The following is a 26,223-nucleotide window of genomic DNA, read 5'->3' on the forward strand; positions in this document are numbered from 1 at the left end:
TGGCTTCAAGCTAGTGACTGTGGGACCATGTCAATGATCCCACACTCAAGCCAGGGACCTCGGGGTTTTGAACAAAGGACCTTCTCCCAGGTCAACGCTCTATCCACTGCACCACTGCCAGTCAGCCCAAACTCTATACCTATTAACAACTCTGCATTCCCCTCACCCTAACCCCCCGGCAGCCTCTATTCTGCTTTCTGTCTCTATGCTTGTGACTATTCTAGGTACCTTATATAAGTGGAATCATACACTATTTGTTTTTTGTGACTGGATTATTTCACTTAGTATCACGATGTCCTCAAGGCTCATCCATGTTGCATATTGTAGAAATTTCTTTCCTTTTTAAGGCTGAACAATATTCCATTGTATGTCATATTTTGCTTATTCATGTATTCATCAGTGGACATTTGGATTGCTTCCACATTTTAGCTATTGTAAATAATATCTCTTTGAGATCCTGACTTTATTTCTTTTGGATATATACCTCAAAATGAAACTGCTGGATCATATGGTAATTCTATTTTTTTTTCATTAAAAATTTTTTATTAATTTTTACTTTACTGTGTTTACATGGGTTCAAGTGTCCCACTGAATATAACTCCCGCACCCCCACCCCTGCTATTTTTAATTTTTTTGAGGCATTGCCATATTATTTTCTATAATGACTACAACATTTTACGTCCCCACTGATAGTGTACAAAGGTTCCAGTTTCTCCAAATCCTTATCTCAGTTGTTACTTTCTGATTTTTTAAATAATAACCCTTCTGATGGTTGGGAAGTGGTATCTCATCGTAGTTTTGATTTGCATTTCCCTAATGATTCATGATCTCAAGCATCTTGTCATGTACTCATTGTGCATTTGTTTATATGCTTTGGAGAAATGTCTATGCAAACTCTTTCCCAGTTTTGAATCATGTTTTTGTTGTTGCTGTTGTTCATTGTTGAATTTTAGGAATTCTCTATATATTCTGGTATTTGCAGATTTAATTTTCATGAAGTTCATTTTGTCTATTTTTTCTTTTGTTGTTTGTGTTTTTGGTGTTATATCTAAGAAATCATTGCCAATCCAATGTTGTGAAGCTTTTGCCTTATGTTTTCTTCTAAGTTTTATATTTTTTAGGTCTTCGATCAATTTTAAGTTCATTTATGTATGTGGTGTTGAAAAAGGTCCAATTTCATTCTTTTGCATGTTTATTCAGAATCGTTTGTTGAAATGTCTCTCCTATTCATGGTTCCTGGAGGTTCCATATGAATTCAGGATGGGTTGTTTTTTTTTTATCGCTCAAAAGGTATCACTGGAATTTTGATAGGGATAGCATTGAGTCTGTAGATTGCTTTGCATAGCATTGATGTCTTAACAATATCAAGTCTTGTATTCCATAAACATGGAGCGTTTTTCCATTTATTTGTTTGTTCTTTCATTTCTTTCAGCAACATTTTGTAGTTTTCGGTGTACAAGTATTTCATATATTTAAAATTTTTTTAATTTTTTTAACTTTTCAATTACAGTTGGCATTCAATATTATTTAGATTCAGATGTATATTATAGTGGCTTGGCATTTGTAAAACTTACGAGTTTCCCCCCTCCATTAAGTCATGTACCCACTTGATATCATATATAGTTATTACAATAGTATTACATTGCATCCTTGTGACTATTTTGTAACTGCCAATTTGTACTTCTTATTTCCATTTTTTTTTTTTTTTTTTTTTTGTATTTTTCTGAAGCTGGAAACGGGGAGAGACAGTCAGACAGACTCCCGCATGCGCCCGACCGGGATCCACCCGGCACGCCCACCAGGGGGCGACGCTCTGCCCACCAGGGGGCAATGCTCTGCCCCTCCGGGGCGTCGCTCTGTTGCGACCAGAGCCACTCTAGCACCTGGGGCAGAGGCCAAGGAGCCATCCCAGCGCCCAGGCCATCTTTGCTCCAATGGAGCCTCGCTGCGGGAGGGGAAGAGAGAGACAGAGAGGAAGAAGAGGGGGAGGGGTGGAGAAGCAGATGGGCGCTTCTCCTATGTGCCCTGGCCGGGAATCAAACCCGGGACTTCTGCACGCCAGGCCAACGCTCTACCACTGAGCCAACCGGCCAGGGCCAATTTGTACTTCTTAATCCTTTATATTTTCACCCAGCTGTCCAGCCCCATTTCCTCTGACAACCATCAGTTTGTTTTCTGTATTTATGAGCTTGTTTTCATTTTGTTTAAAAATTTTTTATTTTTTATTTTTTTTACAAAGACAGAGAGAGTCAGAGACAGACAGACAGGAACGGAGAGATGAGAAGCATCAATCATTAGTTTTTCGTTGTGCATTGCAACACCTTAATTGTGCATTGATTGCCTTCTCATACGTGTCCGCGGGCCTTCAGCAGACTGAGTAACCCCTTGCTCAAGCCAGCGACCTTAGGCTCAAGCTGGTGAGCTTTTGCTCAAACCAGATGAGCCCGCACTCAAGCTGGCGACCTTGGGGTCTCGAACCTGGGTCTCTTCTGCATCCCAGTCTGATGTACTATCCACTGCGCCACTGCCCAGTCAGGCTATTTTGTTTTTCAGACTTCATTTATAAGTATTGGTCTTTCTCTGTCTCACTTATTTCTTTTTCTTTTTTTCTTTTTTTTACAGGGACAGAGAGAGTCAGAGAGAGGGATAGTTAGGGACAGACAGACAGGAACAGAGAGAGATGAGAAGCATCAATTATCAGTTTTTCATTGCGACACTTTAGTTGTTCATTGATTGCTTTCTCATATGTGCCTTGACTGTGGGGCTACAGCAGACTGAGTGACTCCTTGCTCTAGCCAGAAACCTTGGGTCCAACCAAGCTGGTGAGCTTTTTGCTCAAACCAGATGAGCCCGGCTCAAGCTGGCGACCTTGGCGTCTCGAACCTGGGTCCTTCCGCATCCCGGTCCGACGCTCTATCCACTGCGCCACCGCCTGGTCAGGCGCTATTTTGTTTTTTAGACTTCATTTATAAGTATTGGTCTTTCTCTGTCTCACTTATTTCATGTAGCTTAAGATCCTTAGGCACATTTATGTAGTCACAAATTAATATTTTATTCTTTTTTATTTCTAAGTAATATTCCATTATATAGATATACTACTTCTTATCTATTTCTTTTTATTTATTATTTTTTAGAGAGAGGAGAGAGAGAGAGTGGGAAAGAGGAGGGAGAAGTAGAAAGCATCAGCTCCTAGCAGTTGCTTCCTGTATGTGCCTTGATCAGGCAAGCCCAGGGTTTTAATCAGCGACCACAGATCAGGCTTATCCTTTCCTCTTTTGATTGGAGCATTTAATCTATTTACACTTAAAGTAAGTTTTGATAGTTATATATATAGTTATTGCCATTTTATGGTTTTCTGATTGTTTTTGTAGTTCTCTGTTACATTCTTGTTCCTTTTCTCTCTTCTCTTGTATGTTGATGACTTTCTAGAGTGTTGTGTCTAGATTCCTTTCTCTTTGTTTTCTTGTAAGTCCTTGTAGATTTTTGGTTTGTGGTTACCATATGCTTCATCTATGCCAAGCTATGTCTATAGCAGTCTATTTTAAGTTGATGGCCACTTAAGTTTGAACACACTCTAAAATCACTGCCATTTTTATTGACCCTCCCGCTTCACGTTTTTGTTTTTTGTTTTTAGTCATTTTTTACTTTTCTTGTGTGGGTGTGGTTGTATTTTCTTTCCTTTTTTCTTCCTTCCTTCCTTCCTTTCTTTCTTTCTTTCTTTTTTTTTTTTTTTTTTTTTTTTTTTTACAGAATTTATTATTGTAATTACACACAATATTCCTTCTTTGGCCTTTAATCTTTTGTACTAGCTTTAGTGTTGTTTGAGCCACTGCTTTTATGATGTGTTTACCAGTGTCAGTGAGAATTGGGGGAGGGCAATATTTTCTTATTCATATTTTTTATTATTTTCTTCTTCTTAAAGTAGTCCCTTTAACTTAATAATTTCTTATATTTCTAGTTTGGTGATGATTAACTACTTAAGCTTTTTCTTGTCTGGGAGGCTCTTTATTTCTTCAATTCTAAATGATAGCATTGCTGGGTAGAGTGATCTTGGTTATAGGTCCTTGCTTTAAAATTTTTTTTTAATTTATTGATTTTAGAGAGAAAGAGTGAGAGAAAGTGAGAGAGAGTGAGAGAAAGAAAGATTGACCCATCATTCCAGACACTCATACACCCACTGGTTGACTCCTGCATGTACCTCGACCAGGGGTCAAACCCATAAACATGGTGTACTGGGATGATGCTCCAACCAACTGAGCTACCTGGCCTGGGCTGTAGGTCCTTGTTTTTCACAATTTAGAATATCTGTGCAAATCCCTGTGTCCTACAAAGTTTCTGCTGAGAAATCAACTGAGAGTCTTATGGGAGCACCCTTGTAGGTAACTAAATGCTTGTCCCATGTTGTTTTTAAGATTCTTTATCTGCCTGACCAGGCGGTGGCACAGTGGATAGAGCGTCGGACTGGGATGCAGAAGACCCAGGTTCGAGACCCTGAGGTCACCAGCTTGAGCGTGGGCTCAACTGGTTTGAGCAAAGATCACCAGCTTGAGCCCAAGGTCACTGGCTCAAGCAAGGGGTTACTCGGTCTGCTGTAGCCCCACGGTCAAGGCACATATGAGAAAGCAATCAATGAACAACTAAAAAAAAAAGATTCTTTATCTTCAGTCTTTGGTATTTTAATTATTATGTATCTTGTAGGCCTCTTTGTTTTCATTTTGTTTGAAATTCTCTGCACTTACTGGACTTGTATGTTTATTTCCTTTACCAGGCTAGGGAAGTTTTCAGTCATTTTTAAAAAATAGGTTTTCAATCCCTGCTATCTCTTCTTCTGGTACCCTGTGATGACAATTTTTTTACAGCTAAGCAAGGAACTAGGAGTAAACTAAAGTGAAACAGGAAGGAACTGTGGAGAAAAAACTGACAAGTTATAGGCTGGACAAAGATACAGAATGCATTAGACTATCTTGGCCTACTCATTTCAGTTAAACACATAAACTAACAGATTAGGTATCTGCTAGTTTAGTATACTGACTCCCTTGGATTTGCTAAAATTTATACAACAATCAATAGGCATACATAAAGTATTAGGAAAAGAATACCACTTAGAAGTCAACACTGAATTGTGTGGCCTGTGGTGGCAAGTGGCAGTGGTTGGCAAACTGCGGCTCGCGAGCCACATGTGGCTCTTTGGCCCCTTGAGTGTGGCTCTTCCAAAAAATACCATGTGCAGGTGCTGCCTCAGTAAGGAATATACCTACCTATACAGTTTAAGTTTAAAAAATTTGGCTCTCAAAAGAAATTTCAATCGTTGTACTGTTGATATTTGGCTCTGTTGACTAATGAGTTTGCCAACCACTGGGATAGACCTGGAATGCTGAAGTCGCTGGTTTGAAACCCTGGGCTTGCCTGGTCAAGGCACATACAACAAGCAACCAATGAACAACTAAAGTGAAGCAAGTGTGAGTTGATACCTTTTGTTTCCCCCATCTCTGTAAAAAAAACCCCAAACTTTAAAAGAATCAACATTGGACACTAAAGTAATATTAAAAATAAAAGTTTGTCTACTACAATAAATGAGTATAAAATGCAATAAATTAGCCCTGGCCGGTTGGCTCAGTGGTAGAACGTCCGCCTGGAGTGCAGGAGTCCTGGGTTCGATTCCCGGCCAGGGCACACAGGAGAGGCACTCATCTGCTTCTCCACCCCTCCCCCTCTCCTTCCTCTCTGTCTCTCTCTTCCCCTCCCGCAGCCGAGGCTCCATTGGTGCGGGGTTCACCCGGGTGCTGAGTAGGGCTCCGTGGCCTCTGCCTCAGGCGCTGGAATGGCTCTGATTGCGGCAGAGCAACACCCCAAGATGGGCGGAGCGTCGCCCGGGTATGCCGGGTGGATCCCCGTCGGGCGCATGCGGGAGTCTGTCTGACTGCCTCCCCGTTTCCAACTTCGGAAGAATACAAAAAAAAACCCAACAACAAAAATTAAAATAAATGCAATAAATTTTACAAATTAAGAACTGAACTCTTGCTCAAAGTTTAATTATTCCTGCCCTTCAGCTGCTTTTTCAAAGTATACATTCATTAATTAAAGGGCAGTGGAAGTGTTTGCTGTAATCTTGATTTCATTTCTAAAAGAACAAGCACAGGAGATACAAAGTCTCCCTCAGACACTGACTGCTAAGACCCACTTTGCATTTTTTTTTTTTACTAGTTTCTTGTATAATGGACTGAGCCCCATTCAATCCAGAATCCTCACTACACTTTGACATGTGACGTCACTTAGGTCAATTCCATCATGATTGTGGACTCACTTATTGTCATCTATTTATTCCTGAGACTCATTTATTTTCATGGTAATAGGAGGTGATGCCAGGGCAGTTTTGGATGCTGCTTCACATTTTCTATTGGTGGGGGAAGAAGCAGTGATGATATTGGTTCTTCCACTGTGGAGGCTTCACCAGGGGGATTTTCTCTTGTGTTCTGATTGGTGTCTATTTCTACTTCACTAATTATAGTGTCAGCCTGATGTTTACCATCTGAACCCTCACCCTCTGCCATATTCAGGTTTTGTTCAGAGGATAAAATACCAATGGATTCCTCCTTACTAGCAGCAAGACCTGCTAGATTCTTCTGTGCCTCTTCTCCTCTTGAGAGGCTTCTCCATTTCATTCCCACGGGAGAGCAGTTTTTCTTTGACTTCTCTTAACTTTTTCTTTGGAAGTGGTATTGGTGATAGTACTGGCCATCTTCACTTTCCTTTAGATTCACTCTGCATGTTAGGCTTTTCCTTTTTATTATCTTTTGGGGAAGGAGACTTTTTTGGGGATGGTCTCCTTGTGAAGAGGAAGCTCCACGAGAGGAGGCGGTCACACCTAAGCAGGCCCCTCCCACCAGAGCCAGGCCCCTCCCACCTAAGCAGGATTGCTGCTTTTTTAGAGTTTTTATATATTTTTAAAAATCCCAATTTCTTTTTATTAAAATTTTTTAATATATTTATTTTATTGATTTTAATGAATTTAGAGAGGAAGGGAGAGAGAGACTGTATGTGCCCTGACTGGGGATCAAACTAGCAACCTCTGTGCTTTGGGACGATGCTCTAACCAACTAAGCTATCTAGCCAGGACACTGATTTATCTTTATTTTTTAATGTGGCCACTAGAAAATTAAAAATTACATATATGACTCACATATTTCTAATGGACAGCACTGTTAGAGGCTGAAGCTCAGAGAGGCTAAGCAATTTGTCTGAGGTCACACAGCTAATGTGAAGCAAAGTCAGGATTTTAGCAGCCTGTTAACCATGTTGGACCTTAGGTTTTTTAAACTGTAGAATGAGGTTGATGATAACGCCTCTCTTATTAGGGTCCTATGAAGCTACACTTCTTTGTGGAAGTGCCAGACATAAATAAGCATCTCTTAATAAGTGTAGTCTAGAGAAAGTCACTTCCCATGTGTAAAGTACAGATAATATCCATTTTATAGTGTTGAGAATGATCTCCCCCCTTCTCATCCTGGGCTCTCCTGCTTCATATCCCACTTTACCTGGCTTTAGTTTTCTCCCAGCTGCCAAGCCATTATGGATACCCATAATCATCACATGGCATAGATAGAGACACATAGACATGGACATATACATACAGGTACATATAGCAGTATATTCACAGACATACATACTTCAAATTTGGCTTTTTTGCTTCTTACCTTGATGATAGAGATTTTGTTGGTTGCTCTACCCTTAGCACCTAGGACAGTGCTCAGCATATATGTGGCATTTAAATATTTGTTGAAAAAATGAATGAATGAGAGACAACATAGACTGCTAAGTCTGCACCTGACATGACACTTCAGGCCTTCCCATCCCATGATCTCTTCAGATTTGTATACATCAAACTATCTTCTGCTCACTAATTTGGTTTTCCCAACCTTTGTTCATCTCTTCCTTGTCCTGCCTGGTATTTTGCCATTTGGACAGGTGTCCTAGTCCCTACCCTGGGTTGGACACACCTTGAGGGCAGGAATGTCTGGCCAGCCTCCATTCCCAGCACCTGCATAGGCCGGTCACATCATGTTCCACGAAATTAAATTAAGAATAAGTAGTTGCAACTAAAACCACAGGAAAAAGTAACTTATCTTTCTAATATACAAAGAGCTCCTGGAAATAATCATAAAAGACCAACCACAGAGTAGGAACAAAATGGGTGAAAAACAGGGACAAAAAAGAGAAAGAAATAAAAGAGCGGAGTCTTAACTAAATAAGCCTGGTAGGCATGTACAAAAAACAACCAATGACGAGCTGACCTGTGGTGGCACAGTGGATAAAGCATAGTCCTGGAATCATAGGCTTGCCTGATTAAAGGCCATATGAGGGTTGATGTTTTGTTGTCCTCCTAATTTCTCTTAAAACGAATCGTCTTTTAAAAAAAAAAAAGGCCCTGGCCCGTTGGCTCAGTGGTAGAGCGTGGGCCTGGCGTACAAGGGGTCCTGGGTTCGATTCCCAGCCAGGGCACACAGGAGAAGCGCCCCTCTCCTTCCTCTCTGTCTCTCTCTTCCCCTCCCGCAGCAGAGGTTCCATTGGAGCAAAGATGGCCGGGGCCCAGGGGATGGCTCCTTGGCCTCTGCCCCAGGCGCTAGAGTGGCTCAGGTCGCAACAGAGTGACGCCCTAGTTGGGCAAAGCGTCACCCCCTGGTGGATCCCGGTCGGGCGCATGCGGGAGTCTGTCTGACTGTCTCTCCGAACACACATAACCTCACGAAAAACTAATACGTTATTGTGTAAGGGTAGCACCTGCACATATCAGGTAACTAAGACAATCATATACTCTTTTTCTTTCTTTGAACTTTATTTGGGCCCCCTAGGGGGGGTGCACCGTTCCCGGAGGTACTGCAATACCGGGTCGATGCGTGGAGTGGACGGAGCAAGCCCCTATTCCATCTCCTATTTCCAAAAATCCCTTTAATATATTGTCCTCGGATAGAGAACGTATCAGATATTAAACTGATAAGAACAGATACTACACTTGATCTTAGCCAAAAGGCCGAGAAGCGATAACAATTATATCTCTCTTACCTGTGCCGTCCTCTTGCCACACATATTAAACTCACGGTGAGCCATATCAAGCATCAACTTAAGTCTCACTACCCAAGTGTCTTGACACATATTTAGAATATATTAGATCCTGTGAAGGTTTTTTTTCAATTCTCTGTCTTTAAGTTAATTTTATATCTGTTTGGCACGGTGGCCATTGCTAATTTACATGCCCCGCCTATTCCGTATGTGAAGCTCTTCCCTCCTCCGACGCCTTCTGCGCGCGCATGAATGGAATGTAGGTTGTGGCCGAGCTCTTTGTTGGTGCAAAAGACGGAGCCTAGGGGATTTGGGCGTCTGCGAACCCAACAAAGGGTCCTAGTCCGAAAGGAAGCGGTGGCGTCATCGGTGTAAAGACAAGAGGATCTCCCGGGCTGGCTTGATCCCGGCCGAGAGCTCCGCCGAATAGCCCCCGTCGGAGGTCGTTGGCAAGGGGCTTGTGGGATTGAGGGAGCGAGAACTGAGCTAATGAGACCACCTTGGTTTACTCATCTAGAATCCGCATATGTCCTTTTATAAATGCAGGCATTTTGTTGTGCAACTGTTGCCATGCCACTCTGGCTGCAGAACTACTTACTCATCATCTCAAATTGAAATTCTGTTCCCATTATTTCATTTTAACCAAGAATGATTTTCATCTTCTCCTATTTTCCTGCTTAGCTAGCATTAGTTTCACTCGACTTTAAGCCATGAAGCCCAAGTGTCTGACTTCCTTTGCGCAAGATTATTTTACTAAGATTCACTCTTGTTGTATGTAGCTACATTGTAGTTTGTACATTTTTGTTGCTAAATGGTTTCAGAGATAACTAATACGAGACACTAAAGCAGTAAAGATAGCTTTTAATCAATAATACACTTTTGTAATAGGAAGATGAACTGAACTTCAATTTGCACACAGGTGACTGGTGATTTAAGGTAGAAGGAGGGTGTAGCAAAGGGGGCAGGCAGGAGCTCAGTAGAGTCAAGGAAGTGAAAAAGGACAAAAAGTGGATGGGGACTAGTCCATGTGAAACCCATCTTGGTTTGCTAACCAGTGCTTACCAATGTTAGGCTCCCACACTCCCCAGAGGCTGGGGGGCCATCTTAGGTGTTGTCTGGAACAAACAGTAAGTTCTGGCAGCCTTGACTTTTCTTAGGCAGGCACTTTAATGGAGGCTGGGGACTTTCTAGGGATGTGGCCTTGAGTTATTTCTAAAGATGTCTTGTACTGGCGAGTTGGCTCAGCAGTAGAGCATCGCCCGGGTGTGGAAGTCCTGGGTTGGATTCCCAGTCAGGTCACATAGAAGTGCCCAACTGTTTCTCCACCCTTCCTCCTCTCCTTCCTCTCTGTCTGTCTCTTCCCCTCCTGCAGCCAAGGCTCCATTGGAGCAAAGTTGGCCCGGGCACTGAGGATGGCTCCATGGCCTCCGCCTCAGGTGCTAGAATGGCTCCGGCCACAATGGAGCAACAACCCAGATGGGCAGAGCATTGCTCCCTGATGGGCATGCCAGGTGGATCCTGGTCAGGTGCATGCGGGAGTCAGTCTGCCTCCCCCCTGCCTCACACTTTGGGAGGAAAAATAAAATAAATAATAAATAAATAAAGATGTCTTAAAGATATCTTCAGATGTTTGAAGTTTTTTCTCCATTGATTTATTTTTTATTTATTTTTAAATTACAATTATTTTATTTATTGATTTGAGAGAATGTGGGAGAGAGAAACATTAATTTGTTCCATTTGTTTGTGCAGTCCTTGATTGATTCTTGTATGCGTCGTGACCGAGGATCAAACTTGCAACCCTGGTGTAACCAATTGAGCTAACTGGCCAGGGCTTCCCCCATTGATTTGTGAGTTCTTTATAAATTCCTGATGCAGGTTACTTATTTGTGCTACAGACATTTTCTCCTATTCTGTGACTTGCCCTTTTGCCTTCTTAATGTATTTTGGTGAAAAGAGCAGTTCTTAATTTGAAAAATTAGACTTATCAATATTTTCTTTTGTGGTTAGTGCTTTCTTACGTCATTTTTTAATCGACTGTTGTTTAGGTTTTAAGTTCACAGAGATATTGAGCAGAAAGTACAGAGAGTTTCTATGTACAGTACTCCCTGCCCCCACACAATCATAGCCTCCCCAGTTAGCAACATCCAAAACCATCATGGTATATATGTTATAATTGAGGAAGCTACTTTGAATTGTCATTATCACCTGAAGTTCAGAGTTTACATTACATTAAGGTTCAAAGTAAGAGTTCTACATTCTGTGGGTTTGGACAAGTATGTAATGATGTGCATCCATCATTATAGCATTATACAGAATAGTTTCACTGCCCTTACAGTTCTCTTTCCACTAATCCCTGGCAACCACTGATCTTTTTATTGTTTCCACAGTTTTGCCTTTTAAGGCATGTCTTATAGTTGAGATCATACAGTATATAGCATTTTCAGATTGCCTTCCTTCATTTATGTATGCATTTAACTTTCCTCTGTCTTTTCATGGCTTGGTAAGTCTTTTAACATAGCACAATATTCCATTGTCTGGATGTACCACAGTTTGTTTATCCTACTTAAGGACATCTTGATTGCATCCAAGTTTTGGCAATTAAAAAATGAAGCTGCAGCCCTGGCCGGTTGGCTCAGTGGTAGAGCGTCGGCCTGGCGTGTAGAAGTGCGGGGTTTGATTCCTGGCCAGGGCACACAGGAGAAGCGCCCATCTGCTTCTCCACCCCTCCCCCTCTCCTTCCTCTCTGTCTCTCTCTTCCCCTCCCGCAGCCGAGGCTCCATTAGAGCAAAGATGGCCTGGGCACTGGGGATGGCTCCTTGGCCTCTGCCCCAAGCGCTAGAGTGGCTCTGGTCGCAATAGAGAGACCCCCGGAGGGGCAGAGCATAGCCCCCTGGTGGGCAGAGCGTCGCCCCTGGTGGGTGTGCCGGGTGGATCCCGGTCGGGCGCATGCGGGAGTCTGTCTGACTGTCTCTCCCCGTTTCCAGCTTCAGAAAAAAAAAAAAAATACCAAAAAAAAAAAAAAAAATGAAGCTGCTATAAAATATCTGTGTGTAGCCTTTCATGTGGTAATAAGTTTCAAGCTGACCTGGGTAAAAAACAAGGAACATGATTGCTAGTAAGAGTATGTTTAGTTTTGTTAGAAACTGGCCTGGCCTGTGGTGGTGCAGTGGATAGAGCGCCCACCCGGAAGGCTGAGGTCACTGCTTCAAAATCCTGGGCTTGCCCAGTCAAGGCACATATGACAAGCAATCAATGAACAGCTAGAGTGAAGCAACTACTTCTTGTCCCCACTCCTCTCTCTGTAAAATCAATAAATAAAATTCTTTAAAAAGAAACAACTGCCAAACTGTCTGCCAAAATGGCCGTACCATTTTGCAATCCTGCTAGCAATGAATGAGAGTTCCTGTCACTTTACATCCTCTCCAGAATTTGATGTTATCCCTGTTTTGAATTTTTGACATTTCAATAGGTATGTAGTGGTATCTCATTTTATTTTTTATTTATTATTATTTTTTATAATTATTTCTTCTTTTCCAAGTGAGAGGAGGGAAGCTAGACAGACTCCCTCATGCACCCGAATAGGGATCCACCTGGCAACCCCGTCTGTGGCTGATGCTCTGTGCATCTGGGGCCATGCTCGCAACCAAGCTATTTTTAGCGTCTGAGGAGGAGGCTTCATGGAGCCATCCTCAGTGGAGGGGGTGATGTGCTCAAACCAATCCAGCCATGACTGTAGGAGAGGAAGGGTAGAGGTGTGGAGAAGCAGATGGTTGCTTCTCCTGTGTACCCTGACTGGGAATAAAACCCAGGACATCACATGCCAGGCTGACACTCTACCACTGAGCCAACCGGCCAGCGTCTTATTGTTGTTTTAATTTGCTGTTCCCTTCTGACATATGGTGTTGAACATTTGCCATCTATCTAGCTTCTTTGGTAAGGTGTCTGTTCATATCTTTTCCCCATTTTTTTGAATTGGGTTGTTTTCTTATTGTTGAATTTTAGGAACTCTGTATATTTTATTTTATTTTATTTTATCTTATATTTCATTTTTCCGAAGCTGGAAATGGGGAGGCAGTCAGACAGACTCCCACATGCACCCGACTGGGATCCACCCGGCATGCCCACCAGGGGGCGATGCTCCGCCCCTCTGGGACATCGCTCTGTTGCATCCAGAGACATTCTAGTGCCTGAGGTAGAGGCCACAGAGCCATCCTCAGCGCCCCGGCCATCCTTGCTGCAATGGAGCCTCGCTGCGGGAGGGGAAGAGAGAGACAGAGAGGAAGGAGAGAGGGAGGGGTGGAGAAGCAGATGGGCGCTTCTCCTGTGTGCCCTGGCCAGGAATCGAACCCGGGACTCCTGCACGCCAGGCCGACACTCTACCGCTGAGCCAACCAGCCAGGGGCCGAACTCTGTATATTTTAGATAAAATATTTAGTATTTATGCATAAGGCTTAATTTCTATTCGTGTTCTCCCAACTTTGAGGAGCATCAGTGATGCACCTTCTGTCCTTGCAGGAGCACTGGAATCTTAGCTCCTAGATTCTAGAGTCTGAATTTGAGTCTAAAGATCCATGGGACCATTTAGTATGAGCTCACTTTGGCTCTGATTTCTCTCCTCCTCTTTTTTGGGGGCCTCGGAGAAAACTGCCCCTAAATCAAAGATACAAAGTCTCACTACCCCTTAAGGGGAAGTGTGGGTGTGATGGGGCAGGGGAGTCATGGTGTGGCCAGCTCAGAATAGTGGAACAGCACCTTGAGTAAGAAGACAGTGACTATCACCTATCTGCCAAACAGATGATGATGCAAGTTCTCTCAGGAGTTTGGTCATGTGCTCTTTTGCAAATACAGTTATTAGTTCAATACTTTTCCTTTTCAGATGTGCGTTCCAAACAGGAGTATGATGAAAGCCATGTGATCACAGCCCATCGAGTGAAGAAGGTATACTGGCAGAGTCAGAATTTGGGGCAGGCCGGCTACCTTACAGGAGGGTGGGAAGAGAGGGAAGTTTTGTGCTCTATCCAGGAGGCAGCACCTCCTGTAGGACACAGTGGGCAGCAGAGGCAGGGCCACCCTGTGCATCCGTCATGAGGACCTCCCACACCTCTTACATACTCCCTAAGGTGTCCCTCCCACCCCCATGGTCAACCGCTTCATTAAACAAATACTGATTTAATTCCTTTATGTGCCAGGTACTGTTCCAGACCCTGGGGATAGAACAGAATACAAGATGCCCTTAATTCATTGTCCCTGCCCCACAGAGCTTTTTTTCTCCTTAGGGAACAGACCATAAGAGGTTCTATTTCATATACATTTGTCCACTATGGTTTATTCTACTTAGGGAATATGCCATACAGGTAGTTACTATAACCCAAAGATGGGAGCCGCTCCCTTCCCTTTTCATTTGATCCCTTCCCAACTTCGTTTCTTCATTCCAGCTATTTAAAAAGAGAGAGCCCTGTAGCAGTCATCATGCCCCGCTCTTGCAGTGAGGACCTTATCTCCACCCCCACAGGGCATCTTCTCTCTCTGGTCATTGTCAAGACTGGTGGCCTTCACTTAGGATCCATCTCTCATCTCTGCAGTCCCGACCACATTCTCCGCCCTTGACTTCATGTTCTCTCTTGCTTCGCTGTGCCAGGGTCCAGCCCCGGGGGGAATCCAGGGATCCCACAGGAAGAGACGGCATCGGCATGAATCGAGTGAGAGAGCTGAATTCTTTTCTTTCTCTTTATTCTCTCGTTAGCATTTACTGCCAGGCATCTCTGCCAATGGCTGGTCTAACTTTACTTTTATACACACACACTAAATTACAATCACATGGTATTCAGAATACATTGATTAATAATTGTTTTTGTTTCACTATGGTTTCATATTTCTAGGCAACAGTTAATTCATTTCTATAAGCTATAAATCAGGTGGTAAGTCATTCAAAGTACAGTTATACAATAACTTGAATAGCAATAACAATATTGGTACAAACTTCTAAAAGGTCAGTACTGATTAATAACTCTACCTTGTCTAAAATTCTATTGTCTAGTCAAATTTTATTTATTTACTATATTCATACACTAGTTAAGTTCTAACTTTATTCTTCTCAGAGTGTTCCACCACCTGCAGGTCAGGTATGCAAGAAGAAAGGAAAGTTTCTCTACTTTACCACATGAAAAGGCTAGGGAGGTAAAGTGATGAATTAAGTGAAGGCTGAAAGGTGCTCTGTGTATAGTTACTGTTTCCTACCTATTCATAAGTCACAATCTATTTTTTTCTAACATGATTAATAAGAAGAAATTCTCCTACAAACTTAACCCTTTATGAGGGATATCATAGCCAGCCTCTTATGTCTATGAGCCCAGTTCCAAGGGGCTTACAGGCTTTTCTGTGGAACTCACACCCTCTGTCTCATTTCCAAAGAAATTACTACGAATCTACAGGGAAAGCCCGGTGCTATTATCCCTGTGCCATAAATGATAGCACACACCCAGAGAAGGGGGGATATAAGGCCAGATTAATTCAAAAGGTCAAAGGGGGAAGTATCGTTGTGCCTTTCCTCTGCGGTGACTTTGTCAACCCGCAGCCATTGGTCTTCACTGCGGTGACTTTATCAACCAGCAGCCATTGGTCTTCTCTGCTGTGACTTTGTCAGCCAGCAGTTTTGGATCTTCTTCTGCTGTGACCTTGTCAGCCAGCAGTTGTGGATCTTCTCCCGCTGTGACCTTGTCAGCCAGCAGTTGTGGATCTTCTGCTGTGACCTTGTCAGCCAGCAGTCATTGATTGGCTCCCGACATCGCTGGTTTCTTCTGTCTCTTGGTTCTGCTTTATTTTCTCCTTCTGTGACCTATAAAGAAAGCCACTGGCCTATCCTCGGTCTCCTTCATGTCTGTTAGTATACTTTCTTGCTCAGAGGTTTCACTCAGCTTCCAGCTTCAAGTATCCACATAGTTGAGCTGTCTTGTCAATTTACTTCTAAAAATTTGTCTTGTAAAATTCCCATGCCACTGTACTGTCATGCATTCTAACTAAGGCTCTTTTCCGTACCTAACTTAACAGAGAGCTTGGGCCCTGGCTCAACTATTTTTCCAGGATAAGCTTGCTGCCTAACAAGTTTTCCCCAATCCAATCCATCATTACCTTTTTTTTTTTTTTTTTTTCATTTTTCTGAAGCTGGAAACAGGGAGAGACAGTCAGACAGACTCCCGCATGCGCCCGACCGGGATCCACCCGGCACGCCCACCATGGGGCGGTGCTCTGCCCACCAGGGGGCGATGCTCTGCCCATCCTGGGCGTCGCCATATTGCGACCAGAGCCACTCTAGCGCCTGAGGCAGAGGCCACAGAGCCATCCCCAGCGCCCGGGCCATCTTTGCTCCAGTGGAGCCTTGGCTGCGGGAGGGGAAGAGAGAGACAGAGAGGAAAGTGCGGCGGAGGGGTGGAGAAGCAAATGGGCGCTTCTCCTATGTGCCCTGGCCGGGAATCGAACCCGGGTCCTCCGCACGCTAGGCCGACGCTCTACCGCTGAGCCAACCGGCCAGGGCCATCATTACCTTTTTTAAAATTGATTTTATTTTACTTATTGATTTTAGAGAGGAAGGAAGAGAGAGAGAGAGACAGACAGACAGAAAAATCAATCTGTTCCCGTATGTGTCCTGACTGGGGATCGAACCTGCAATCTTTGTGTATTGGGACGACACTCTAACCAACCGAGCTGTAGCTGTCGGGCCAGGGCCATCATTATCTCCTTCTCCCCCCCCCCCCACCCCGAATTGTCAATTCTCTGGCTCTGTCCTGTAGCTCTACATCCTCACTTCAGGCCTTTCTCTGCTTTCTGTAGCATGTTCAGAGACCCTTCATAATGCGGGGCCCTCAGTTTCCAACTCAGCTCTCATGTCTGCACATTCCTTTGATTCTGTCAGCACTCCCAACTCTGGGAAAGAGCCATTCTCTGTCTCAGCCCTTCACAACCCCTTAGCCAGACTGACACCTCTTGCCTCCCTTCCCCAGTGTTTTTGCCAGAGATTGCAGGACTTCAGGGAATGCCCCAGCCCAGCAGGACACAAAGCCCCTCAACTCCACACCCGCAGCCTTCTCTGCCTGTTTGCATCTCCTCCAGCGCACTTCCGCACTTCCGGCAGGCTTCTGCTCTCCGCCATACCTCAGCGGCATCGCCTTGCTGCATTTCCTTCATTCTAAGATGCACATCCTCCCCCCTCCATATTTTAGGATTTCTGAAATTTGGATATAGCTTACACTTAACTTGCACTTTTATTTTATTTTAGATTTTATTTATTGATTTTTGGATAGAGGAGGGAGAGAGAGAGAGAAAGAGCAGGAGAGTGAGAAAGATGGGGGAGAAGCAGGAAGCATCTACAAGTAGTAGTTGCTTCCTGTATGTGCCTTGACCAGGCAAGCCCAGGGATTTGAACCGGCGACCTCAGCGTTCCAGTTGACGTTTTATCCACTGAGCCACCACAGGTCAGATGATTTGCACTTTTAATGTGGTACTGTCTTTCCCCAAAAGCACATGTAGTGGGCATCTGTTATTTTCCCCCTTTTTCTGAGGGGGGACTTCTCTTTCTGCTCAAACCACAGGGGTCTAGTGGTACTCCCTAAAATAGTATCCGAACCCTGGCCACACTTCAGCCAAGGATGCAAACGGAACAAATCAGAATTGGAATTAAAGAAGGCAGGGTTTTGTTTTTGTTTTTGTTTTTTTATTAAGAGAGACAGAGACAGGGAGAGAGATGAGAAGCATCAACTCGTAGTTGTGTCACTTTAGTTGTTCATTGATTGCCTTCTCATATATGCCTTGACTAGGGAGTTCAAGCCAAGCCAGTGACCCTTTGCTCAAGCCAGCTACCTTGGGCTTTAAGCCAGTGACCATGGGGTCATGTCAATGATCCCACACTCAAGCGACCCTGCTCTCAAGCTGGCGAGTCTGCATTTAAGCTGGATGAACCCACACTCAAGCCGGCAACCTTGGGGTTTTGAACCTGGGACCTTAGGGTCCCAAACCGATGCTCTATCCACTGTGCCACTGCCAGTCAGGCAGAAGGCAGAGCCTTCTATTCTGGTGGTGGAGTTTGGAGGATGGGAGTCTGAGCATCGCTGGTGGCCATGACTTGGGCCTCAGGAAAAGTCTGAGGTGAAGTTAGCATGCAGGGGAAGCAGAGGAGCAGTGCCTGAGGGGGGTCTGGGCTTCAGAGCCCTGGTTCTGGTTTTCCTGGGGACAAGTCGCTCCCTGCCCTGCCTTCAGTAGTATTTATGCCAACAAACCCCTCCTCTTATGTACACTCCTGACTGAACTGTTGTTAAACTGGGGGGGGGGGTGCATCTTACAACCAATGGTCTCTTAAGATCTAAGAAACAGAGTCCGTGCGGTCCCCTGAACATACTGCTCTCTCTGAGCACAGGGGCGTGTGTGCTTTGCTCACCCTCGTCTCCTGGATGCTCTGTCTGGTGCCTGGTGTCTGGTGGGCATTCAGGACCTGTTTGCTGACTAACGTGAGTGACTGGAAGCTGTCCTTCTGCCTCAAACACACCCAAGCCCTTGTCCATCTGGCACATTTCCACTTGTCTTTACAGTCTCATCTCAAATGCCTCCTGCCCTGTGTGCTTTTTTTCTGAGTCCTCCAGACCAACTCAGGTATTTCCCTTCAAAAAAAAGAAATATATATATATATTATATATATATTATATATATATAATATATATATATTCCAGAACCTAGCACAGTGTAAGTAAAAAGTAGATCCTGAACAAACATTTATTAAATAAATGAATGAATGTCTAGCCACACCTCCCACTGCTCTCCCACCTGCTCCAGCCTCTGTGGGCTGTTCTCACCTTTCCCTTTGCTGTGTTCTTCCATATCCAGAACCCCCTTTCCTCATTCTCCCCTGTCCCGATCCTGCTCATCCTCTGCACCATCTATCTGCTAATTCCTTTAGACAAATGTGATTTCTCCCCTTTGAGTCCCGGAGAACCTCCCTCGTCTGTTCCTGCATGGGCCTTACCTTCCTTCCTGTCTTGTGGTAGACGAGCCATGCGCTTGTCCTGTCCCACCTGCAGGTTCTTTATTTTAGCCAGACAGATTGCAAGGGACAGTCAAGCTCAGGTTTCCCTGAGTAGTGGGGCTTTGGGGAAGCATTGATGACTGACCCCTCAGCTGCTGTCCAGCCAGGCCTCCTCGAGCTCTGGGACACCCTGTGGGATCCCAGGCAGGTGTGGTTCTGCGAGAGCTCATCGATTTCTTGGCAGAGGGCACCACTGTCCTCCCCTTGCAGTCTGCCACGGGGGTGACTCAGCCACTTCCTGACTACTCTTCAGGACCTCATGGACCTGTGTGCCCATTCCTTCCTTTAACCACGTTTATGGCCTAACACGCCAGGCATTGTCCTAGAAGTTCAAGATACATTCGTGACTATAAAAGGACAAATGTTCCCACTCTCACTGAGCTTCATTTGAGCCTACAGTTGGCCTCATTTTGTCTGCTTGCGTTATGTCTTCTGCTTATTCAAGTCTTCTGCTTACTGCCCACTTATGGGCACTTTTGACTTTGACCCCTATGGGCAACCACTTGTCCCTAGAGAGGATGTGTTAGGTCAGTTGGTGGGTCCGTAGGCCAGCTATTCTTGGGCCAGGCACTTATTTCTGGTCCAGTCAGCTGTGATCAGCTTTTCACAGCAGGGTATGGGGTGTGGAAGATCCTTGGAGTTTAGTAGACTCTCCGGTCAACTCTCAGTGCTCCCGTGTCCCTGTGTAGTCAGGAAACAGGCATATTCCTACCTCCAGCTCCACTCAGGACGGGTGTGCAGGGACTATCTGCTCAACTGCAACTGCTGTCAACAGGCTTCTCTCATGGTTTCTTTAGAAGGCAGACGAATATCTTATCCCGGACTCTGTGGATCTGGAGTGTGTGAAGTACTGTGTGGTGTATGATGACCACACCAGCTCCCTGGAGGCAATCCTAAGAGATGACAATGAAGATGACAACTCTAGCAATAGTGAAAGAGGTAGGTTTTCACATTAGCCACAAGAATAACAGTTATCAGTTACTGAACACTTTTGCCACAGGCCAGGAACCAAGCCAAGTGCTCTAACTGGGCAACTCATGTGGAACATCCCTCTGAGGATGGCAATATGAAGCACTGGGAAGGGTTTGAGATCTTTCTCCTTGTAAGAGGACAAGTGAGCCTGCCATCATTTCAGAGATGCTGGCCAAAGACCATGAGGCTTCTGGGTCAGAGACAAAGGATTCTATTACTCAGAGCAATAAAAGTAACCAGCATGTCATCATTTTCCTGCACTGGTGCCCCAAGCTCCAGTTCTCACAGGATGATATGAAGGGGGCTAAGTGCATATATCCATGCAGTGCACTGTATTATAGGGGAACTCTGAGCTTAGGGAGCCTGAATCTTTTATAATGGGCAGAACGCCTGCCCATCCTTGGCTCTGGAGGAAAAAAACTGTCCCTGACTTCCAAGGCTGTTAGTTATACAAATATCCTTGATAAGTCAGTGCCCTGTTTAGAGGACATGTAGAGATGTGAGAAACCATGGAGAATTGTCTTCTAATAGGTAACATCTCCATTTTTTTTTAAAAGAGACAGAGAGAGAGTCAGAGAGAGGGATAGATAGGGACAGACAGACAGGAATGCAGAGAGATGAGAAGCATCAATCATCAGTTTCTTGTTGTGGCACTTTAGTTGTTCATTGATTGCTTTCTCATATGTGCCTTGACCGCGGGCCTTCAGCAGACTGAGTAACCCCTTGCTCAAGCCAGTGACCTTGGATCCAATCTGGTAAGCTTTTTGCTCAAGCCAGATGAGCCCACACTCAAGCTGGCAATCTCGGGGTCTTGAACCTGGGTCCTCCACATCTCAGTCCAACACTCTATCCACTGCGCCACCACCCGGTCAGGTAACATCTCCATTCTTTAAATGGGTAAATTAGGGCCCAGAAAGGCAAAGTAACTTGCCCAAGATCCCACACCTAGTGAGTTAGTTATCTATTGCCATATAGCAAATTACCTCCAAACTCGGCTTGATATAATAAACATTAATTATCTCATAGTTTCTATGGGTCCAGAATTCAGTAGCAGCTTAGCTCACAGGTTCTGGTACAGTGTCTGTCCTGAGGTTATAGTCAAGATGTCAGCCAGGGCTACTGTCATTGGAAGATCTGACTGGGCCAGAATGACCTGCATCTGAGATGACCCACTCACATGGCTATAGCCGAGACGCCTCAGTTTCACTCTGGCTGTAAAGAGGCCTCTGTTCGCCTGACCTGTGGTGGCGCAGTGGATAAAGCGTCGACCTGGAACACTGAGGTTGCCGGTTCAAAACCCCGGGCTTGCCTGGTCAAGGCACATATGGGAGTTGATGCTTCCTACTCCTTCCCCCTTCTCTCTCTCCTCTCTCTCTAAAAATGAATAAATAAAAAAATTAAAAAAAAAAGAGGCCTCAGTTCCTCACCACATAGACTTCTCCATAGACTGCTTGCATGGCCTCATGACATGGTAGCTGGTCACCCCTGCCCCCCACAGAGCGAGTAATCAGAGAGAGAGAAAGGGAAAGCCACTTGCCTTTTATGACTTAGTCTTGGGGCTTATACACAGTTCCTTCTGCCACATTCTGTTCATTAGAAGGATGTCACTGAGTACAGTCTGTCCTCAAGGGAAAGGCAGTTAGACCCAACCTTTTAAAGGGAAGCATTTGAAAGCATTTGTGGACTTTTTATAAAGAACTATATACCTCAGTAAGTGGTGGAGCCAGGATTCAGACCCAGGCAGTTTGGCACTGTCCAGTGTTCTAATACCTGGGTAGTGATGTTGGAAAACAATGTAAAGTCACACCAGCCCTGAGCCGGAGCATTAAAACGTGCGCAGTTCTAACCTGCTGTGATGATGCTCCTCCACAGCAGTCTCCAGCCAGCGCCTGGCCGTGGGCTGCGGCTGTGGTGTTGGTGGCTCGGTCACTTATACGTGTGGGTGGTTCTGTGGGCTGGGGCGTTCACACCAACGGTCACTGGGTGGCACTAGGCTTCTACCTTTAATAAAACCTGTCTTCCCAGGAGGCCCTTAGCCAGGAAGATGAGTTGCAAACCTTCCCCAAGCTCATCTTGCTGGGTTCTGGTTTGCAACTCTGGGATTGTACGCTGGACCCTGAAATCCTAGAGAACAGTGGTCGGTAAAGATAACCCCCTTACATTCTGTAACTGACCTCACTGGGCTGTGGGGCCCCTATTCTCACTGGTTAGGAAACTGCAATCACAAAACAACAGCAACACAGCCAAAAACCAAAACCGTGCATGCACAGACCTTGCCTACTCAAGGCATCTTTTCTCCTCTAAAGTGACATGTTTCAGATAAATGCAGAGTCTTTGGGTAAAAGGCCTTCTAAGGTTTCTCTCACCACCCCCTTTTCCTTTTTCACTGTTAAGCGCCCACCTCCCTGACCCTCAAGGAAATCTGGGCATGGGGGGACGTCATCACATCACAGAAGCAGGTATTGGTGTCTGTGTAGTCCTTTTCTGCTGGCCTCTGGATCAGGTGCAGCTGGCCTGTGTGGCCTTCGGCCATGGGCTGTGCCTGTGGCCAAAATTTCCGTGTTTGATGTAAGTCGTGTGTGGTTCCTTCCACCTTGGCGGTGCACGGTGCTGGCTTCTTGTCCCCTCCTACCCAGGTTCCCCTGAGTCGTGCCACTGAGCCCTGGGCCTGTTGCAGTAGGTTAACCACTCCCCGCCTCTGCTGTGGGGGGGTCTCAGAATCTCAGTGGGAAATGGAGCACAGGCTATTTTTAGTACCCCCACCCCCATCAACCAGTGTGTTTCTACCTCCTTAGGAACCCAGGAAGTAGCTTCCCTTTGTCTTGGCCTCTGGGATGCTCCTCTAAGCTTTTAGTATGCAAAAGGCAGCCCTTTCTTGTAAGAGCAACATTTCCTGTATGTTAAATCATCCTTCCTTGGAACATGTGGGTCACAAACCTCCACAAAGGACTCATGATATGTGTGGGTGGAGTTTCCTGGGCCACACGTTTACACCGACTATGAAAGGAAGTTTTGGGAGTTTGGGGATTTCTTTTCTCCTCCCTCAGCAAAGCTTGACTTTCAAGACAATTGTTTGGCTAAGGACCTCAAATAATTTAACTTAAAGCTCAGGCTGAGCAGTGACTCCCTTGTACTGGATGGCCACGCCCCTCTCCCTGAAGCAGTGGGCGCCCCAGTTCAAGGTGTGAGAAACTTCATGTCAGTGGAGAACTCAGGATTAATGGGAATAGAAATGAATGAATATAATGTTTCAAAAACATGAACCTCGTTACAGCCTTGGGTGGTTAAACTGGGCCCGGGGATGTTCTCGTCCAAGTCTCTAATTGTTTCCTAGAGACTGGCCTTACCCCGTCTCTGACCCCGTCACCCTGCATATGAATACTTCAGCTGGTCATGTGACATTGGCAGGGCGGCAACTGTCTGGTTTAAAGGCAGTACCACTGTGGCCTAGGACTCTCTCCCTAACTTACCTGGGCTCTCTTTCGTGCCCCATCATTAGTCAGTCTCTTGCTCAAGAGGGAGATGGGGCTCTGAGTGAGACGCCGAGGGACCCAGGGCTTTCTAGCCAGTCAGGACCTCGGGGGTGGGCTTGGCTTCTGTCTTGCCAGATACAGGTTCTATCCTGACCTCACTAGTTTTTGTTTGCTTGCTTTTTAGTGACAGAGAGAGAGAGAGAGGAAGGGATAGAGATGAGAAACACCAGCCTATAGTTTGGCCACTTTACTTCATTGACTGCTTCTCATATGTGCCTTGACCTGGGGGCTCTAGCCGAGCCAGTGATCCCTTGCTCAAGCCAGCAACTCTGGGATCGTGTCCATGATCCTACACTCAAGCCAGATGAGTGCGCCCAAGCCAGCCATCTCGGGGTTTTGAACCTGGGACCTCAACATCCCAGGTCGATGCTCCATCCACTGTGCCACCACCACTTAGGCTCTCCTGGCTTCACTATTGTCTGCAGGTTCTTCCCCTCTGAGTACGATCTCTCCAGATGGGTCTCAGACCACTTTTGTCCTCAGCGGCCACTGCTGGAATTGGCCTTCTCTCCCTGGACAAAGGTCCAATGCAGCTGTCAGTCCATGCCTTTCCTTTTCTCCATTTAGCTAGCTCCAGAATCTGCTGCACAGTATTCCTCTTTAGGGGTCAGATCCTGGCCTTAGGATATCTTGGCTTAGCCTTAATTATGCAAACTTCCTATCATATATATACAATTTGCATACAGTCTAATAGCATGATTCTACAGATCAATGAAAGCATTTTAGATTAAACTGATGTTAAAAACCACAATGAGATATCACTTCACTCCCACTAGGATGGCCATAATTAAAAAGACAAGTGTTGACCAGAATGTGGAAAGATTTGAACACTCATACACTGCTGGTCAGAAGGTAAAATCGTGCAGTTGCTATGGAAAACAGTTTGGCACTTGCCTCAAAAGTTACATATAGAGTTATCATATGGTCTGGCAATTCCACTCCTAGGTGTGTACCCAAGAGAAATGAAAAAGTGCACACAAAACCTTGCATGTGAATGTTCATAGTAGCATTACTTTTAATGGCCAAAAGGTGGAAACAACTCAAATATACATCAACAGATGATAGATAAATAAAAGGTGGTAGATTCACACAATAGAATATTACTCAGCTATGAAAAGGAATGAGGTGCTGATATGTGCTACATAGATGAACTTTGAAAATGTTATGCTAAGTGAAAGAAACCAGACCTAATGTACAATTCCATTTATATGAAATGTCCAAAATAGATAAGTCCATAGGGAGAAATTAGATTAATAGTTGTCCAGAGCTGGGTGTTTAGGGGGAAATGAGGAGTGAAACCCTTTAACTGGTAATGAAAATGTTTTGGGTGATGAAAATGTTCTAAAATTGATTGTGGCGATGGTTACACTACCCCGTGACTATACTAAAAACCATTGAATTGTACTCTAGCTGTACTATGTATAAATAGGTGAATTATATGGTCTATAATGTGGCATATAATATATGATACTACAAATATTGATCGACTTATGACCTATGCAACTTACGACCATTCGACTTTACAACCACAATTGCTAGCCACGACTGCTCCACGTCTGGCAGCGCAAGCGTTGCCCAGCTGGGTGTACGACAGTGCGGACCAGCTTCCGGCAGCACTACCATCTCCGCGTGCACCATTTCAACTGTTATCCCAGACTTGGTACAGCAATTTGTGTTTTGTGTCTTGGATATTTTTCATCAAACCCCTCCCAAGATATCTACCAAGAGGAAATTGTTTTTGCAAATATTAAACCAGTTGTATTGGTAATGCAGTGTTTTACTTAAACCTGCGAATGTAAAAATAAGAAACAAAATGGTGTAGAGATGATACAAATGGCATAAAATGAACAAAGAAAATTATGATATATAACAATAATGAAAGAAAATTATGATAAAATATGACTTAAAGATTTTTATAACATCATTTTACAGTACTATACATATAGCCTACTCAACTTACAACCAAATCGTGTTATGACCGGTCTGTCGGAACCAATCATGGTCATAAGTCGAGCACTAGCTGTATATATATTAACAGAAAAAGATGAACTTTCTTGGTAGTAAGTTGCTTTTAAATTTTTATTGTCATACCCATCTCTATTTCTATTTGCTTCAGCTTCGTAGATAATTGCTTTTCAGAATAAAGTGGCCATTCACTGGGGCTTTAGACAAATGGTGAACACACAGGAGACATTCATTTCTTTGGTCTCCACTTCTAGAACTGTTGATCGGAGCTGCCATTCAGTGTGGCAGAGCCATATCCCACCGCACCTGCCACCCCGTCCGTATCCTGAGAGGGGGCTATGAGTCCTTCTCAGCCACGTACCACTTCTTCCGGACGCAGAAGATCATCTGGATGCCGCAAGTAAGGCAGGGTGCTGAGCACAGGCAGGCGCAGATGGGGCCTGGCCTTCCCTTGAGGACCACGGGGTGGGGAGCAGGGTGGGATAAAGAGAAGGAGACAGACAACATGGAAAAGATAGAAGAAATATGGAAGACTGGGCTTGGGAAATGAACGTGGCGTAGCCAGGAGACCCAGTCCAAGATTATGAATTTTATAATTGTCAGATTTGGGCAAAAGCCAGTATGGAG

The 26,223-nt window shown here is 44.7% G+C and overlaps 1 protein-coding gene and 1 non-coding gene across 2 annotated transcripts in view; one reads left to right on the forward strand and one right to left on the reverse strand.

Annotated features, from left to right (window-relative positions):
• Positions 1-26,223, forward strand: part of STYXL1 (serine/threonine/tyrosine interacting like 1) — a 73,090-nt gene that overhangs the window by 17,726 nt on the left and 29,141 nt on the right. The window contains exons 3-5 of the mRNA XM_066382357.1: positions 13,934-13,995; positions 19,924-20,065; positions 25,851-25,996. Of these exons, the coding sequence (XP_066238454.1) occupies positions 13,934-13,995; positions 19,924-20,065; positions 25,851-25,996 (350 nt within the window). The remainder of the gene's footprint in view (positions 1-13,933; positions 13,996-19,923; positions 20,066-25,850; positions 25,997-26,223) is intronic.
• Positions 8,850-9,040, reverse strand: LOC136404524 (U2 spliceosomal RNA). The gene has a single exon (XR_010751290.1). It is a non-coding gene; the product is annotated as a U2 spliceosomal RNA (small nuclear RNA).

The sequence above is a fragment of the Saccopteryx leptura genome, chromosome 4 (assembly GCF_036850995.1).
Source record: "Saccopteryx leptura isolate mSacLep1 chromosome 4, mSacLep1_pri_phased_curated, whole genome shotgun sequence".
NCBI lineage: Eukaryota > Metazoa > Chordata > Mammalia > Chiroptera > Emballonuridae > Saccopteryx > Saccopteryx leptura.